At 38.2% G+C, this 18,881-nt stretch overlaps 1 protein-coding gene across 1 annotated transcript; it reads left to right on the top strand.

Annotated features, from left to right (window-relative positions):
• Positions 1-344: 344 nt before the first annotated feature.
• TMEM156 (transmembrane protein 156) lies at positions 345-18,766 on the top strand (the record flags this gene model as incomplete). The annotated part of the gene is made up of 8 exons (XM_084266758.1): positions 345-444; positions 4,827-5,108; positions 6,589-6,846; positions 8,905-9,012; positions 12,073-12,147; positions 16,538-16,574; positions 17,409-17,503; positions 18,621-18,766. 8 exons carry the CDS (start codon positions 345-347, stop codon positions 18,764-18,766), a joined length of 1,101 nt encoding a protein of 366 aa, XP_084122884.1.
• Between the last annotated feature and the right edge of the window lie 115 nt (positions 18,767-18,881).

The raw sequence follows: 18,881 nt of genomic DNA, 5'->3' as shown, positions 1-18,881 counted from the left end.
ACAATGAGTCATTCTCTGATTAGAAGGTATATGAAAGTGGCCATTAGGGGGTGGTGTTCCTAAAACAAAACCACCCCAAATGAGTAAAATAGTTTCTATGCAAGATTTTTCTTATTTTGTCACGGTATGTGTGTTTTATCTTCAGTGTGTTCACTTGAGTCATCCTCATCTATGTCAGTGTAAGAACAGAACTTAGCTCTCTATGACTTAACGTACTGAGAAGTAAAAAGAAAATTTGTTAGAAAAGGAAATGCAAAGACCTTTTTTTGCAAAGTGCGCTAAGTTGAAAGCTAACCCAGGAAGGAAGTTACCACCACTGTGGTAGATGGGAGTGCTTCGGTGACATGTGCTTGCTTTTGAGAAAGCCAGAAGTCTTCAGATTAGCACTTGGAATAATTACCATTATTTTTTTTTGTTTGCCTGAATTTTTCAAAATCCATGAAGGTGAGTGATCAGTTTTTATAACAGCCTTTTGTTGATTCCAAAGTCTGATTGCAACTGAAGAGTCAGCATGTGCTTTCCTAAAAGCGATCGCTAGGATGCTATATTCATATGGACTTTGTGAAGCATAGAGAATTTTTCATTACATTTTTTAACTGACAGAGTTAATTATCTGTGGAAATTTGAAATGACCGTGTCATTTACTTGCATACACAGCTAATTTTTTAGTAACTATTTCCATGCAATTGTACTTTCACTATCTTCATCATTAAAAAAGTAGTTAAAATGCTTATTTTTTTATAGCAGGTACTCATCTCTTAAAAAATAACTCTTTTTAAGTTTCTATACTTAAATGCCTATAAAATTGTGTACATTTACTATCTGATATGAGATGTTGTCTGTGAAAGAGATATGCAGTGGTAACCTGACAAAAAGTAGCGGAGAAGAGACGCAATTCTTTTAACATAAATCCCCAATTCATGATCCTAAAGGTCAACACTGGATTTAGGATGCATGAAAAATCTATGTGTGTAAATTACGTATTCAGGGCTTTCTTTAAAATCCACAAATAAACTAATATTAAAACAGTTTTGTCACATCTATTCTTAAGTAAGCTTTTGAATAGATAAATGTTACGGTAAAAGCATCCCTTTGACAAATGGTGTGTGTTCCCAAGCATGACAACATAAAATATTTATGAACCATAATTTTCTGGGGAAAATATATACAGATTAGGTTACTTATATTTAAATTTCTGTTTTCAGTAACTGCAAAGAATAAACACAATAGTAACTAGAATATAATTTGCAGATTTTTTTTTAGTATATAAACAAACAAACCAGGTAAGCTGTCACAAGTTTCAAACATCATAAAATCGATGCATCAGTTTAAGATGTTGGAATAATTAATGTTTTGCCTCCATGTAGAAGTAATCAAAGTATTTGCTAGCACCGACTATGCAAATATACAATGACATGGCTATTATCAGAAGAAAACATTCACCTTACTGTTAGACATCAAAGAGTAATTGTGCATTTTTCCATGATAACTTTCCTAGATTGCTCTTCCTGGAGATGCTTTATGCTGCAATAGGTAGTCACTGCAATTCTGGTATCTACATATGATATTAATCACAGCATGTCTGAAGTAAGATTGTGCAGTATACGAGCAGAATGCAGCACTGAATTATATTTTGGAAATTAGAATCATTGCCTAATTTTGGATGTTCTAAAAACTATACGACTGTGTAACAGACTGTGTAACAGTGTCCAAACGAAACGAGAAAGTAAATGAGCTATTCATTTTGAAAATTCCAAGGAATTTGTGTTTCTGGTTCATTGAAAACCTGTTGGAAACTGGTTTCATTTCAGATGTTGTGGCAAAACTACAATGTACAGAATTACTTTGCCATAGATGTGTCAAATTGCTGATTACCCCATGAAGCTTCACCACACAGAAACACAGTCCCTGTATTTTCCTCTGTGAGGAGTTCCTAAAGGAGTTGCAGAGACCTCCCAATTCCACAGGCTTTTCTAAGATCTCATTAACGTTGTAGGTACTTCAGGTTTTTAATATAACCCCTGAAGTGGCAGGCGAGCAAAGTACACAGATAGAAGTAAGTGAAACTTGGATGTTTTATCCCAGGGGAAGTTCCAGCATTTATATCCATTCTGGAGTGGGAATAAAAATGCAAATTTCTCATTAAACAGAAATTTCACGGGAAATCAATTTGTGAAGAGCCAAGCCTTTAAAAATTTATCAAAAGAATACGGTTCAGCATTGCCATAAGTGAAATGTTCCCTTTATATTTGTGTAGCAACCCACTTTGGTTGCGAGTCATTGAACCTTTAAAGTACATTGCTTTAGAACAGGAGGCTGTTGTTTGGAGTCTGATGCTCTCAATCCCAGTCCTGTCCTCTGGGTCCAGCTACTTGATGGAGTGTATCTCCTTTAATCTGTCAGTTGTGTGCTCCCCAATTTGTACTGCAGACCTGGTATCTCTGCAATACTATGTGACAGCTATCATTTCCTTAAGGAGGTGATAAAAAAATGTAATTTTATATACTGCTGAATTGATTTGGAACAGAATACAACAGATCAAATGAAGAAGTCAAGCAAGATCCAAAATGAAATATTAATGATTTTCCTAATGAGAATCAAGTTTTGTACAAATTCATATCTTCCCTGTGACTAATTTCTTTTTAATGGAATTGGATTTTCTATGGAAAACCCCTTGTAAATGAAGGCTTAATAAAGGAATTTCACAGATCTTCCGAAAGTAAATCAAGCAGGTTACAGACCTTTGCATATAAAGCAGTTTCCTAGAGATACTTTGCATGGTTTCATCTCAGTGATCCTCTTAACTCTTCAGTTTGTCTGTGTTCAGATTGCACAAAACCTTTTCCTCATTTCTGGTGCCGTTTACCTTTGGGAGGGTGCTTCCCAGTCCTGCAGCAAGGAGCAAGCCTCCTGTGGGTACAGCTGTCTGTCATGTAATCCACTGGGAAAGTCTACTCCTTTGCAGCCCTACATACAGTGTTCAACAATAGATAGCCTTCCCTTGAAAGTCCACCATCCTGTGAGCTGGAAGAAAATACAGTTTACTGATGACAGATTGTAATTTGAATCAGTTTCTCAGTAGAGATACTTCAAGAGGACAGGAAGCACCCTCTCTAGCAGGACAGCATTCAAACTTTTTCTACTCAGATAGCATGCCTTTTACATATCTACAGCATGGCTCATGGGCAGCTCTGGAGCCTGTTTAGCATTGTGTGAAGTCCAAAACAGACCCCTTTCACAGCATAGGCAGCAGATTCCCAAGTCTGTGTGCAAACTTCTTGGTGAAAGTGGTGTGGTAGGGAATTGCCATTAGCTGACCTGGAGAGCTGCAGCAGTGGTTTCAAACTGATTGCCCAGATGCACACAAGCCTTGCCATGAGAGCAGAATGAGCATTCAGTTCTGCTCCTGGCTTCACCTCCACAGAGACGTTCTGCTTAAAACGCCTCCTTCAGCTGGAAGAATTTGACCTCGGGAGTCTGTTCCACTCCAGGTTCTGTGAGTCAGATCATAAGTGTTTCAAGGAAAATGTTTTAACTTGCTTCAAGAAAAGGTCAGGCCCTAAATTTTATCTGACATTTTTCCTTTTTGAATTAAAATGAATGATTTTCTTACCTGCACAGGATGTGCATTTTACATTTTGAATTATTAAGCTTTATAAGGAGCTTATGACTCTCTGATGTAGTGTTAGTAAAGTGAAGATAATTGGCTTTGGCATTGGATTTTGGATTTTATTTCTGCATCCTGTCTGAAATCCTCCACTGAAGAGTTTCTGAGGTCAGCCTGCTGTGATGTGAGTACAGATGGCCTGTTGAAACTGTCAGATTGCAGCTGAGAACTGGAGCATTTAAAGGCTGTTTTTCTCTATATACATAAGGATTTGTGTACGTGTTACTCCAGTTACTCATAATGGAATTTAGAAGCAAACTTTCCCTTTTATAGAGAGAGAAGGGTACTACTTGCTGAGCTACAAAACTATAGGTTAGTGCATCGACTCTGGGGTGTGGTTATTTGTATTCATAAATGTGTATTTCATGTCAGGGCCCCAGAAGTTTTCTATTCTTAAATACTTTTCATATTGAAAAAATAGTTCAAAGTTAACTCAAGTAAAGATGCATGATTTGTACAATAAAGCCCTACTTTAATGTGGAAGACAGCTAAAATAACACTCATTAAAAATTAATCCTATGTGTCTTTTGCTACTTGCCAGAACTGCATTAATGTGCTCTAGCTATGGTGATCTGATGCTGAAACTTGACTGCGAATACCAAACCCAGTGGTCACAATTAAAATTTGTGTCTTTTGAAACAAATTAAGAGAACATGAAGCGTGGGGTCAGAGCATTCAGCAGCATTTGTCTGTATTTTCACTGCGTGGTTTCACTGTCATTGGAAAGAAAGTTTTCATTCTAATTATACCTATTTTACAACATAATTGCACTGGTGTGTTGCAATTGCAGAGATCTAGTGCTGAGTTCCCCCTTTAAACATGAGTGCTTTCATCTTCTTTTCAAGCACAGTGAAATTGGAGCAGCTTTGAAACACAAATGTGACTAGCTAGCACCACAAATTCAAGGTAGTGTTACAAGAGATTTTGTGCAGTGCAGCAATAAAATCCAGTCTCTAGGTTGTGGGAAAACTCTGCTTGCTTTCTCTCACTTGTTGATGGGTCCAATGTGCTGCCATAACCCTCAAAAAAGAAAGTGCATTTCACCATTTCACTCTAAGATGGGTAAAAGGTGTAACACGTGATGCTGCCATGCCCATAGTATCCATGTGTCCTCTATGCTGTCTTGCTAATATAATACTCTTTACTTTTGTTTTTACAGTTGACACTGTAATCCTGTCATGTGTGGATACCTGCTCATCAAACGACACCACTTTTCCACTTTGTACTTTTAACAATTCTTGCAACACATCAGCACAACAAAGAAGAGAAAACCAGGTTATTTTACTGAAGGCCATTGTAAACCACTCCAGTTTCCAAAACATTGCGTGTATTTGCCAGTCCTCCAGGACGGAACAGCAGTCCCACACTAAACACACCGAGTGTAAATCCAAGAGAGAAGTGAATGTTGATCGCAAAGGATCAGGGTCAAGAGTTAAAGAAAGTAAGTAGTGGAAGAGAAATGCTTAATTTTGAAATTGATAATTACAACATAAAAGACATTTTTTTATTTGGTAGTTATAATATGCTGCTGGATCTCTATGGTTCTTGCAAATCTATGAACAATGGGCTCTTTTTAGCTTGTCTTTGTATGGCTAGAAAATGCAGGTTTTATGACAGATTATCAGTGGCATTCATTCCTGGCTGTCAGTGAAACATGTCAGTAGCAAAATGCTGATTTCTTTTCTTTGAGGATCTTGTATAAAATTGGGGAGGGGGTGCTTGTCATCTTCAGGGGTCTTTGTATTGGTCTGCGAAGAAGGTGCTGTGAGAAAAGAGTGCCTTAACCAGCAGCCTCCTGGGATATTTCTGTTGCGAATTTGATCTCTGCTGTCTGGCTTTTATGAACCCTTTTATATCCCCATCTTTATTCTTTTAATTTTGCTAAATTTAAAAAAAATATTTCATTTATTTTTAAGGACTTGTAGTTTATGATCAGTTTTTATGCAGAATTTGCTTTTAAATGTCATTGTGGAAATCTACTTCTAGATAGGTTGTGAGCAAGTATCTGAAGGGCTGATTTGAAGATGGTATCTATTCATCTGGCAACTATACAAAGAAATAATCATTTTCACACTTGTTGTCTATGATATCCATCACTGTGTGGTACCAGATCTGGCTTTGCATGTGTCATGTAAGGCAGCACTGAATAAGGACTGGCACAGCAATACAGAGAAGAGTTTGGCAACATCCACATCTTTTCAGAGCAGCAGCAGTGTATTCCTTCTGTGCCCTATACACTTGCAAAGTGTCTGGAAACCTTTGGGGAAGAGGATGCCTCTGAATTTTGCTTTCCTGACATTGTCAGCAACTGGGGGAACAGGCCAAGTCCTGAATATTAGAAATATTACAAAATTGCTGTCTTAACCAGAATGGAAAAAACACAACAGAAAATATGTGGACAAGCTCAGTTCTGTTTTACCTGTGCAGGTCTAAACACTTTTGCAGTATCTTGCCTACCTATGATTCTTGTTGACATTGTGCAAGTCTCAGAGCTTGTGTGGTTTGAAGCAAACCAAGGACCTTCTGCAGCTGGTAGCAGATAGACTAGATGTACACTTCAAATCTCTATCATCATGTGGCTTTTACTTGGTTGTTTTTTTTTTCCTAGCCTGATTTTTGTCTGTTACCTTTGAGAACAGACAAAAACCAACAGGAAACTGAAAAGCTCTGAAGCTGGTAGTAAAGCAAAAAAGGGGCCATTAATTTTCAGGGGAAATATATTCTATATAGATAATCAATACTCTTCAGATCTGCTCAGAATAACTTTACATGGCATCCTTTTGTCCCTTTTATCATGATCAATAATGCAAAAGCCTACTGTGTGTTTTTTGCAAAGGAGCCAGAGAACCTATTTGTATTCTTTCTGAGAATTGTCTCCTTGTCTACTACATGTTGTATAACAGGTTTTTTTATTTTTTTAGTTCCAAAAGCAAAAGGCTCACTTGAAGTGGAAAGAGAAGATATTTATTTCTATAAATATTTTAATTTCACTACCGTTTCCAAGAAAGAGGAAGTAGAGTATATTACTTTCTACATGCTGGAAATGCACATCAACAACTCTACAGTCAGAGGAAGAAATGCAGCTGAAGAATACCTAAATCATTCCTGTCTAGTGGCAATGATGGAAGACCAAAGTGACTGTATAAATATTTCACTGCAACTGAAGTCTTATGTGGAATGTAAGTTACAAAGCAGAGTCAGAATGGAAATCAAACCAGAAACATTATCAATCTCATAACAAATATCCAGTAGGTAGTTCTTTCAGGAATCATTTGGAAGTATTCAAGTATTTCACAAGAAAATAATACAATTTTGATAATCCCTTAGTAATAGACATTTTTTAGTAGGCAGCTGACAGGTTTTTGTAGTGATTTGAAGCAGGTTTAGCTGTGGCTTTTTTTCCCCTTGAAAAGTAAGTGTACACAGCAAAGTAAGTGTACAATTTTTTGCTTAGCGGTGACAGACTCACAAATTGCATGTATGACAAAACCTGGTATTACTTTTTTCTTTCCCTCGTCCCTGATAATGCCATAATCCTGTTGCCTTGGAGGTAAATAAAAATTAATTTCAGTGACAGAAGAAGCAGGAGACAGGTTTGACTTTTCCTAATGTCATACTGTAACATCCTGTTGCACAGCCCTCGTACTGTACACTTAAAAGAGAAATCTTCAGCTGAGCTGAGCTTGATTTTCCCAGAAGACAGCCTGTCAGCTTTTTAAATTTCTCTTTGTGTTGCAGGAGTTTTTTGGCTGATTGCCTGACCATGGTCATGGCTTCCAGTACGTCTATATCCAACACTTGCCATCTGGGAATTGCTGAATTATTACATTAATTTAGTTTGGTATGGCAAATGCGTTTTATGTTCTACCTTTGCTGGGGAGAAAAAAAAAAGAAGTGTTTTGGGGTTGGCTAAACCTGCATTGAGTAAGTTCAGATAAAATCCTAGATAAAAGAGAGGGCAGCTTATTTTTTAAAAAAAATTAAGGAGGTCTAGCTATGACAGGAGTGTAGCTTGTACCTTGCCCCGCTAACCTGTGTGAAAACTGTAAGATAATGGTAATTTGCCTGGACAGTAGTTATCTCAAATTAACAATTAAAATTAACAATGCATTATCTTTTTTTTTCTATTTACTTCAAACAAAGCTAGAGCAGTGCTCAGGGGTTTATCTGAGCAAGGCTGATATACAAGTCACTACAAGATGGGGTACCATACTCTGTTTGAAAGGAGCCTAATGACTGTATGTGCTGAATTAGGAGGGATGAGCTGTGCTTGCCTCAAAGAGCAATGGGGTTATTCACAGTTACCTCATGACGTCTCAGGGGAGAAGATACACAAGTTGATCTAGGTCTAATTATACTATTCTAAATCAAGGAAACAAAAACAGTGGTTTGGCTATAGTCTGTAATTTGATTTTATATGAGTCATAGTAACATAGTTGGTTTTTAAATTAGTTATTTGACAATGCTAAGGTATGCATTAACATAGAAGTTAACAAAGAAGTTTGAAAAGTCTTTCAAACAGCCAGGGAGGAAAGTTCCCCACATCCTTTCTCTGTGGTATATAGTCCTGGCCTGTGCTAGTTATTGAACTATTCCCCATGGAATGTGAGTGCATTTCTGCAGCAGCTGCTGTCCAAAAGAGCAGCCTACCTCCTACACCCATTCCCACGGTAATTCTTCCCCCAAGTTATTTAGCTTTGGCTAAAAGAACTCCCCCAAAGGGTTTTATTGGTGGCACTTCCTCACTTTGTGTTAAGACAATTTCTGTATGGGGAATCTTACTTTCTTCCATATATGAAGACAGACCAGGAGGTTGAGAATGGCAGTACAGGTCAGTGTTGGACTGTGGACCAATTATTCTGTGCTACATCTAAATAAAGAGGGGATATATATTGCCCTTGTTCTACCTTAAATGTAAAAGTAGATCTTAGAAGTATTTTCTTCCTGGCTCAGTTGCATGTAACAGTTATACAAACAGGAGTTTTCATTTCACTTAGCTGTGTATAACTATTTCAGTCATGGGAAGATAAGATACAGGTGAAAATGAAGCTAAATAGGAAAATAGGAAAAATAGGAAACAATTTTAAGCAATGAAGGCTAAAAGAAAAAGGTGTCATCTTTTGTTTTGCATTAAATTTTCATCTGTGGTGACAAAAAACCTACCAAGATGCATTGTCCTACTTTTTTCTGCCAGTGATTTCCTGCTTCACTTTATCTCTTCTACATTTTATGGGCAGATCCGATGTGTACAGCGAAGATCATCTGGCTCACTATGATCCCAGTAGTTTTTCTGTTCACTATTTCAATCGTCATCTACAAAATAGTCCAAGAAAATAAACAAAAATGTAAGTAACACAGAGTTGATCTGCACAAATTTCCATGCAATGAAAAATGTATTAATTTGTGATGACAAAGCTGTTGAGTATTAATGTGGTTCAGACACCAATATTTTAAATGGTAAAAGCTTCTTATACTCAGATGATTGATACTGTTACCTCTCACTTCTGAACTGTGGATGCAAATCCAAGCTTGTTGATGGTGAATGAAATAGTTTTTTTGACAGATGCTTGTTGGTCTATGATCTTTGGTCAGTACATAAAACAATTGCAGTTGAACTGCATTGAAGGTTTTAGGCAGAAATGCCAGTGACCAATACAACCAGGCTGAAATACCCTTTTCTTCCTGAAGATGATTCATCGTAGGTCATGCTCAAGAAAAATTACAGGATACATATGAGGATATATGCACTCATCTGTCTGTCCTGAAAACTGGTTATCTAAATTCAATGGTGGTGTAATCATGCACAGGCCAACCAAGCTATGCCTTCTTAACCCCAGAGCTGGGTTAAGCACAGATAATATTTCTTCTCTTTGATATTATTTCAGCAAACACTAAAAATGCTGCCATCTCTGAATCAGCACTATTGGCTATTCCTAGTGATTGATTAAAACTCTGCTATGAAAGAACTTGTCCTTAGTTCAGAGACTGAAAGAAATGTTTCTTCAAAATGCCTTTACCAGCCAAGACAGGCTCTTCCTATGCAGTTTACTTGGGTTGTGGGCTGAATCAGGATGTACAGTATTTTTTCTACCAATGAAAGAATGAAGAAATGCAATGAGGAAAGCAAGAATAAAAGTGTAGGAGTTGCTGGAGCAGGAGACTTTTAAGCAATCAAGATGAAGTCCTCTGCACAAAAACAATGTACAAAATTGACTGCTTGTCAACTGCTGATCTTTGTTTTTCATCCCCAGTCAGAGGTGGGTGGTACAGGAAGCACACTCCCTTTCATCAGTGTGAAAAGCATGTTACTTAACCTCTTACCTGTGATAATTGCAGCAGTTTCCTGACACTTTTGGTCAGTGTCAGCCCCAGTGAGCAGAATGCCTCCAGAGAACCAGCATTTACTTGCTATTACCAGGCTGATGTCCATTGCCCTTGTAGTCCAGAGCTGCCAAATGGGGACCTGGGTCACAGGGGTAGTAAAAAAATTATAAGCCATATCCATTCCCCTGATCATCCTAACTATAGCCACAGGCAATTTTGTAACAATGGAGCAACAGGAGTCTAGCTTTAATGATAACTGAACAGGAGGAAGAAGAATTCCCCCCCACAAAACCTTTATGTGATATTTTTTGCATAAGGTAAATATTTTATGCATATATTTTAAAAGAATAAGCAAAACAGTTGCTTAAAATAGCAAATCTGTGCCTCTCCCCACCACCACCACCACAATGATTAAAGAAGCTCCTTACGAGATTACCTTGGTTAAAATGCATGATCTTTTACTTATTGCTAGACCCAAATTCTGAGACCTATTTTATGTATATAAAAATCGCACCAAGTGTAAATTAGGTCTTTATAAGTGAGCTATTACATGCTCTAATTTAAAGGACATTTATTGTAATTTCAAAGCTACCTATAAATGTCGTGACTATGATTTTCTATGCTTTGAGTCATAACTTCGCATTTTAAATGCAGAACTGTTAGCAGGGATGATTAGTGATTTAATGCCTTTATTCTTAAGGTTTTTCAGAATTGTCATGGACACAAGCAGGGAGGAGAAGATGCTCTTTTGAGGCTTCTAATTACTGATTTGATTATAGAATATATTTTCTGTTAATAGAAGAATAGTGTTTTCTTTAGTTAAATATGTAATGTTATAAACAACATCAGTATGTTACTAGCAAAAAGACAAGCACATAAAAATCATATTTAAGGGTTGTCTTCCTTATGTGTATATATTATGCTGACACCTATAATTGCAAGTCTACATACTGCCTTTTACAGCAGAATATTACTGAGCCTAAAACAGCTGCTAAGAATTTTTACAGTCATAATTCAGATAATTTTTTCTCTTAATTTCTGAGCACTACTGAAAGTTGTTAAGAAATACAGAATTATTCATTTCCTCTTGAGACCTTCCAAGACATTCTGCTAGGCAGACTTTGAGAATCCCTGAAACATTAATGAAGTTATTTCCATGAGTGTATAAAATAAAATTCCAAATAAAATTGGTAGATGTTACTACCAATCCATGACAAAAGAGCTAAATTAGAAATTACTCCTTTTGCCTTTTTCCTTCTACTTTTGTCTTCTAGAGCTTCCTCTGACATTAACTGTTATAGTGCATTCTTAAGGGCTCCAGCACATTAGATCTCTGCTGGCTATTCATAAAAAAATCATGACCTAAATAATGCTAATTTAATGAATTTCTTAAAGATTAAGTTCTCCAGTGTTCTCAAAAGGAAAAGATAAAAGTCAATTCTGTTAAGTAGAATTGGAGCGAGCCTGTCATCAAAGGCTAAGCCCTGACCTGCTATCATTGTAGAACAGGGCTAACCATAACAGTTGCACCATCAACTGCAATAACCCCACCAAGAGCACAGTATTGAGAGAGCAGAAGGATGGAAAGACTGAGGAATTTATGAACTGTGCTGAGGACAGTCAGAGATGTTCAGCCCAGCTCTGTCTCTGGGTGGTATAGAGCTTGCTCTTCAACTGTGCTTCCAACGATAAACAAACACCCCCACACTTGCAAAGAACCTATCAGCTTCCTAGGATGCCAGCACACTCCATCCTTGCTATTCCACTGTCAGCAGCATGAGTCTGAATCTTTCCTGGGACATGTACTTCTCTGATAACCTTGCAAATTTGTTCCAGGTATACAGTATAGAGGAGGGAAGGAATCGTTTGAAAGGGGTAAACCTGAATGGAATTTCCAGAAAATTTCATTCATGAAAATATAAAACATCTGGCCCCAGGTTCTCCTCATCACCTTATTTCAAAACTCTCCTGTGTGATTTTCATGAAAATTTTTTAACAGTTTAAGGGGTCTACCAGCTTTCCATCTAATCAGTGCCATATGTCATTCTATAGTTGAGAATAATGCATTTTGTTTAAAACAGATTGTAAACACAGAAGAAAGAGTTCTAGAGAGGCAAGAAAAACTGTATCTGCTGCTAACATCCCCCCTTTACCTGGTAAGTAATAGAAAAGTAAAATTAAAACTTAACAAATCTTGAGGCATGAGAAGATCAAGAAAGACCTTTTCAGTCTTTCCTGTCAGAGGTTGCTTCAGTTTTTTTTCAGAGTTATCTTGATCCTGTCTAAATTTGACCTCACTTACATTATGGGAACATTTTTATATCACAAATAATTATAATGATGAAACTATAAGAACACTTATGCATTCCATGTGGGAATGCTTCTCACAGTCTTCCAAATGTGTTGCATTAATGACTTCAGGGTTTTTACCTCCTTTTAATTTTTGATCATGCTTTGTGCCACGTTTGAGGTTGGGTAGCTGAGTGCTTTGTGTGCACATCAGAAGTATAGAGGCATGTACATGAGTGTCTGTATGCTCTGTGTGTTCAGGACTCTTGACAAAATCCACTACCAAAGATGCACTGGATGGTGGAAGCAGGACTCAGGGAACAACTCTATTAGCACTTTGTAGCCTATTTCAAGGGAAAAATCCCCACAAAGTACAATTTTTTAGTCTCAGATGGGAATTAAAATGTGGTCTTCTGAGAGTGCAGTGTGTTTAGCACAGATAAATGAAATACCATGGGAAAAGTCAAAGTTTTAGTTCCAGATATTATGATTTGGTAACAAATCTCTGTGTGAAGGGAAATTAACAGCTGTAGCTCTGAGAGTGACTGATTTGGTAGAGGAGGGATATGCTTTAATAAATTCTAAGGATTCTGGTTTCACAAAGGGAGCTCTGTCTTTAAAAAAAATGTGGACATATAAAATAACAGCTCTGAATGGCATGCCAACCTCCCTCCAAACCAAGAACAACTACAAAGTAAACAAATGAAAAACATGGTTTCAAATTTGGCCAGGCTTGGGTCCCTCCCTGTTTGTTTTGCCAGTTCTTCATGAGTAAGAGGAGACTCAATCATTTTTCTCTACCCCTCAGTAAGTCATGGCATTTCAATTTTACCAAGGAAAGAGAGAATAGCTCCCTGTCTGCCTGATCTCTCCTGGGAGCACAATTTATGCTTCTTGCTTTTAAAGCACTGGCTACCTCTAAGATGTATTTATGAGCTCATTATTTTCATCCTGCATGAAAGGAATTATCTTTCTGACATCTTTTGTCTTGAGCAGCTTCACTAATACCATACCTGTTTTATCAGCGTGCTCACAGTGACATTTCCAGTGTTGTATATCCAAAGGCACTTTTGATGATGGAGTTTTATGGAAATTCAAATCTCACTTTACTAGATTTCACTGAAGAGAACAGGAATCCCATATTGGTTGGTTTGTTCCTCCCACTTCAGTTTATCCATTTAACTCAGAAATATGTTTAGCTGCATGAACTACTGTAATGGATTTTATTTTTATATGCAATTCCTTGATTTCACACACCATAATTCCAGTCAATCTAGTCAGTTTCCCTATTCATACCAATATAATTTACAGTGGAATCAAGACCACATGAGCAGAGTTTATTTTTACCACAGTTGCTAAGTTTAAGATTTGCTACTGTGATAATGGATTAGCAATAGCTGCAGATGACTTCTTCAACAGCTCTTAATAATATTATTGCTATCATTAGTACATAGCTTGGAATCTTGAAACAAAACACTGAGATCCACTGAAGACAGTACATCCACCCTGGAAACACTGCAATGAGAACAAGTAACTAGGTATTTGAGAGGATGTGACAGAATCTCATATAGATGAAAAGATATATAGGTACTAAAAGGTTATTCAAAGTTCAGAAAGGATAAGGGAATGAGGAAACCTATACTTGGAGGGCGAGAATGATTTCTTAGTCAGGCTCAGGAAATTATTGTCAATCTCTCTGTGGTCCTACAAAGTGATAATTTACAGCATGGATGCTAGTTTTGTGAAACTGTTAGTGGTTCCATTAATTACCATTAAGTCTGGTGGCCAGAGGAAAGGAGGAAAAATTTTCTCTAGGGTAGTATTAAAATAACGGCCTTCCAAATTCATGGTAGTACAAAGGATTAGGCACAGAGAGTGAGCATAGGGGAGCTTTAAAGCATTCCAGTCATAAATGTTGACTAAACATTGTGCTGTTAATCAAAAAAACTATGCACTGGAGCATGGGCTGTGCAGAGGGTGTTTTCTAGACTTTGGATCTGTTCCTGACATTGCAATTTTGTAAAACAGTCCCTTGAATGGCATGAGTTGACAAAACACAGTTGCCCTTAAATGCAGCCACAAGAGAAGGGAAAGAGTACAAGGTGCTTTTTCTTCAGGGAAGAAGTATGTATTCTTTAAGTGGCTGATCTGTATTTCCAGACACAGAGGATTTTTATATTAAATAGGACTTGATAGTAGTAGCACATAGGAAATGGTCCATAAAATAAAAATCAGTTCCTTGCTTTGGTTCATGACAGAGAATCTTAGGGAGATTCCCACGTAAGAAGCTTTTATTACAAGAATTTGGTAACAAATTGAAGAGCTTTCTCAAATTCAAGATCCAGTAGTATGTGTTTTGGAACAAGTTAATAAATTAATAATAGCAACTAGGAGTTGACAGTATTCCCCACAGTGTTTTAAAAGAACTCAGATAGAAACTGCTGAACTGTCACGTGCAGCTTACTGCCTAAAGCAGCCCCAGGTCCAGAGAGAGGGAAGGCAGCTATACTTACCCTGCTCCTATGTTCCCTTAGCCCACTAAAGCACCTTAGTACTTTTTCCACTACTAGCAACTTATTAGTATAGCTATTCACATATGACTGTATCCTAAAAAAAAAAACAAGCCTGGGGACATGGCACAGAATTACTCATTGGGAGCAGGCCACTCTGTGTGAACTGTACACTACATTGTTAAAAAAAAAAAAAAAAAAAAACAACAAACAACAAAACCCCACAAAAAACCCCCAGGAAACAAATTACATAAATCAGGGCATTTAATACATAGACTTAATTTACCTAGCAAGGTCTTTTCATACTAGTGGTTTCATTAATATAATTATATCTGTTATACTTAAGGTGAATTTTTATTACCAGAAGCTTACCACTATTAATTCCCATTTAGACTTACTTTTCTTAGCACAAGGATGACATTCTTTGATTATTTTTATTCTATTTTGAAAGCAGCATAAGGTCCATTGGAAAGAAAGGCCTGCTGCCATTGCTGTGCTAGAGTGGGACTGTGCAGCCAGGGAATCAGTGTTAATGTCCTCATGTCATTCCTCTGCAGCCTGTGTGGGCAACTTTAGTTCAGACACGATGCCTTGCTCTCCAACACTCAGACAGTACACTTCTCTCATTTTTAGTGGTAGCTCACTGGCTCATGGAGTCATAGTTTGGTTCATTCCATTTCAGGATACAAATACAGGATTCTCTGACTCACTTGTCTGGCTCACAGAAGCACAAAGTTCATTCTGATGGATGGTAGTTTTATAACTCATCCTGAAAGATGGACATTGTAGGATCATTGTGATGACCATAGAAAAAAAAAAAAACATGGGGTTGCTGGCCTGCAGTTGTTTTCTGGACTCTTTAGATTGTTGTGACATCCAAAGCTTTGATGTAAGAGGGCTTCACAGCTGTAATACGCACATAAGAAACAACAAGAAAAATTTCCTCTCAGTCATTTGAATTCCTGTATTGTTTCCTGTGCTATCCTATTAAGTAAGTTTCTCTCCAAGATTAGAGGGAACAGGTGAAATTCTGCCATCTCTCTGATGTATTGCTACAGCTTTGGGTTAGTTGACAGGTTGGAAACAGAAGAAATGCTGGCTCAGTAGTATCAGGACTGGCATTCCCATGAATTCCTCCTTGTATTCTGCATAACATTTTCTTTTTAGCAAAGAGGACAGGCAAGAGACATCTTCTACAACAGCAAATAGATGCAAAGCCAAAAAAAGGAGAAATCTCTTTAATCTTGGCCAAGTGAAGCATCACCTGTTTGATTCTGACCCTTCTCAGTTCCTGACATAGATGAATAGTTATGTTGTCCTCTGCAACTTAGATGAATAATGCTGAGAAAGGCAAAGCTTGTCACAGCATTCAACTCAGACACAAGATTTCTAAAGAAAAATGTGAGGCCTTATTACCTCTTTGAGTCTTTTTTATGTTTTGGAAGGGAGGGTAAAATCCACAGGATGCAAGTAATTTTAGGGAGCTGTTTACAGTGCCTGCATGCTTTCAGTTGAGCACTGATGCCCAAGGGGCCATTTCTCTGTCAGATTGTCTGCATGCAGAACAGTGTTGCACACAGGCTCCAGAGGGATAAGCAGCCTACATTCCCTCTAGGTTGATCCTGAGTGTGAAACAAGATCCATTCCTATTTTTAAAAGCATGCCAGTTTTATTTTAACTTTGCGTTTCATATGCAGTTGCCTAATTACCAAGATCAAAACTCTATTTCTTAATTGCGTTTGTAAAGAGAGAAGCCCAAGTGATGCAGCAAGTGGAGAAGGGATGTAGCCACATACTAGTGCCATGGTTCATCCTCTTGTTAGCAACTCAGAAGAAAACCCATTTGTAGATTTACAGAGGTTATGGTTGGGGGCAGGATGGGCATGGAGTTAAGGTATTATTTGTGTTCTTTGAAAAACGTGTTATATCAACAACCCTGACTTCATTAGCCTAACAGTGTGGTTTCTGTGCCTTTTTATCTGCATGCCAGTAAGATATATCACTATCAGCATTGCCAATGTGCTAAAGGCATCACCACACCTTTCCCTGCTTCTCAGGCACATGCTGTCATCTTTGTTAAGGAGTAGATGGTGCCCAGTACCTCTCCCTGTGTGTCTCTGACAAGTTAGCTGAGGCCACATCACATGTTCCTGAGTGGCAAGCTGGACTGCCCTGAAGCAAATCAGAAAGTTCATGTTGCACGTCTCAGCTGTGCCTGCTTACCTGGCCAGCAGCAGGGTTCCGTGTCTTGGGAGGCTCCGTTACACCGTGTTCACGTGCTTTTGTATTTCCACTACTAGTACAATTTCCCAGAGCAATTCAATTGCCTGCCTTTGAGCTGCTTCCCAAGGAGACTTAGGATAAACAGTTTGTAGTCCCACTGGTATCAAGAGGAAGTTAAATACAAAACATCGTTAGTGATTCTAGGAGTTCTGGCAGGTATCTGCACCTCCAGGCACTGAAATCCCACTGAAACACGGGCTGTCCACCTCTGCCTTGAGTTCAGAGAGATCTCGGTTCTTTTCCAACTTGCAGATTCAGCATTCAGCATACTGCAGATGCTTGTGCTGTTTAATAATATGGACAAAATTATTTTAACTGTCAACAGTGAAAACCAGCAAACAACAGGTGCCACTTGCTGCACAGTCCAGAAGGATACTGCCTGTAATTCCTGAACAAGAGCATTGTCATGTGGGTGCATCAACTGTAGAAGGTAAGTAAATATCTTACAACTCCAATTACTTTGTTTTGCCTCATATTTTTAGAATTAATAGTAAGCAATGTCTGCTAAAAATAGATTGCTACTTCTAGCCAAGTAAATGAAATGACAAACTGGAAAATGTGATTTTTTATACCTAGCTTGCAGGGAAATAAAATCAGTTTTCCCTCTGCTACCAATAGTCATCTATTCCTGTGCAAATACAACTGTGTTCCTACAGGTGGGAGCAACTGTTGGAATTGACCTGCTAGCACTCCTTTTGCTTTCATTGTCATGTCTTGTGTATTAAAGGATAGAAAGATGGAACAACTTCACAGATCTTTGATTGCTCTGTGAGATCCAGGACACCTAGTGATGAAGTTATCCCCTTCCTAATCTCTGGGTCAGTAACTGAAAGATTCAGTATCTTGAGAACCCCCAAATACTTTGTTCCAGTGCTGCACTGTATAGAAGCAGGTTTGCTTTCCAGGTATCTTCCTGTTGTAAGGACAGTAAGGCAGTGAGGTGAAAGCTGAATGAGATGTGATGGGATTAATGCTGAATACATGAAATTGTAACATTACATGACATTGTGTGGAAAGGTTATTAAAGGGTGTGGCTGGAGAAGCAAGAACTTAGATCTAGATCTTGCCTGTCATCACATTAGGTTTTGAGTAACATTTCTTAAACAAATACTGCCTCAAAGCTGAATACTCTGAAAATGCTAGAAGCACTTCCTGCTTGTATTGCTTCACTTCCTGCAAAGAAACACTTCCTTCTTCTGACAAGGTCAGATTCAACTCACAACTACTTGTTTTCAAGGGAGGCTTAGTGGCTAATGACACTGCAGTTACAGGAAAGCTTGCTCACTAAAGGCCCTTTGGGTTACTTCGGCCATGGAAGGAGATTATGGGCTACTCTTCTGATGATGAGTGCTGGGTTGTCTCTATAAAGTCTCTAGAATGCTACTGAAGACTAGTTTGCTCAACAGGGAGGAGCTGGCTGCATTACAAGTGCTGCACGTGAACAGCTGAGCACTCAGACTGAAAAACACCAAGATGATTAAATTCCCAGAACTGACAAAGACAGTTGTGAACTCCATTAACTTGATAAAACCTGGTTTATTGCCAAGAAGGAGGTGGAGTGAAGATATCAAGTGTGTATGAGGAGCTTCTTGATCAAGGAGCATCATCATTGTATCACACTACCAGTTGCTCTGCTGAAGCATTTGAATTTCAGACCATGGATAGAGAAGGGTCAAACAAGGAAGGGTTCTAGCCTGAGCTGTAGAGCTCCCCTAGGGATAGTGCTTACATCTCCCCTTCTCTGCTTCAGAGCTGGCTTCAGTCCTGTCTGTTAGAGGACCTCCATGCCTGCCCTGGATCAATCAGGC

This window comes from Gallinula chloropus (genome assembly GCF_964237585.1).
Source record: "Gallinula chloropus genome assembly, chromosome: 7".
Taxonomy (NCBI): Eukaryota; Metazoa; Chordata; class Aves; order Gruiformes; family Rallidae; genus Gallinula; species Gallinula chloropus.
The sequence above is the reverse complement of the archived record's forward strand: the minus strand, read 5'-3'. Positions and strand labels throughout refer to the sequence as shown.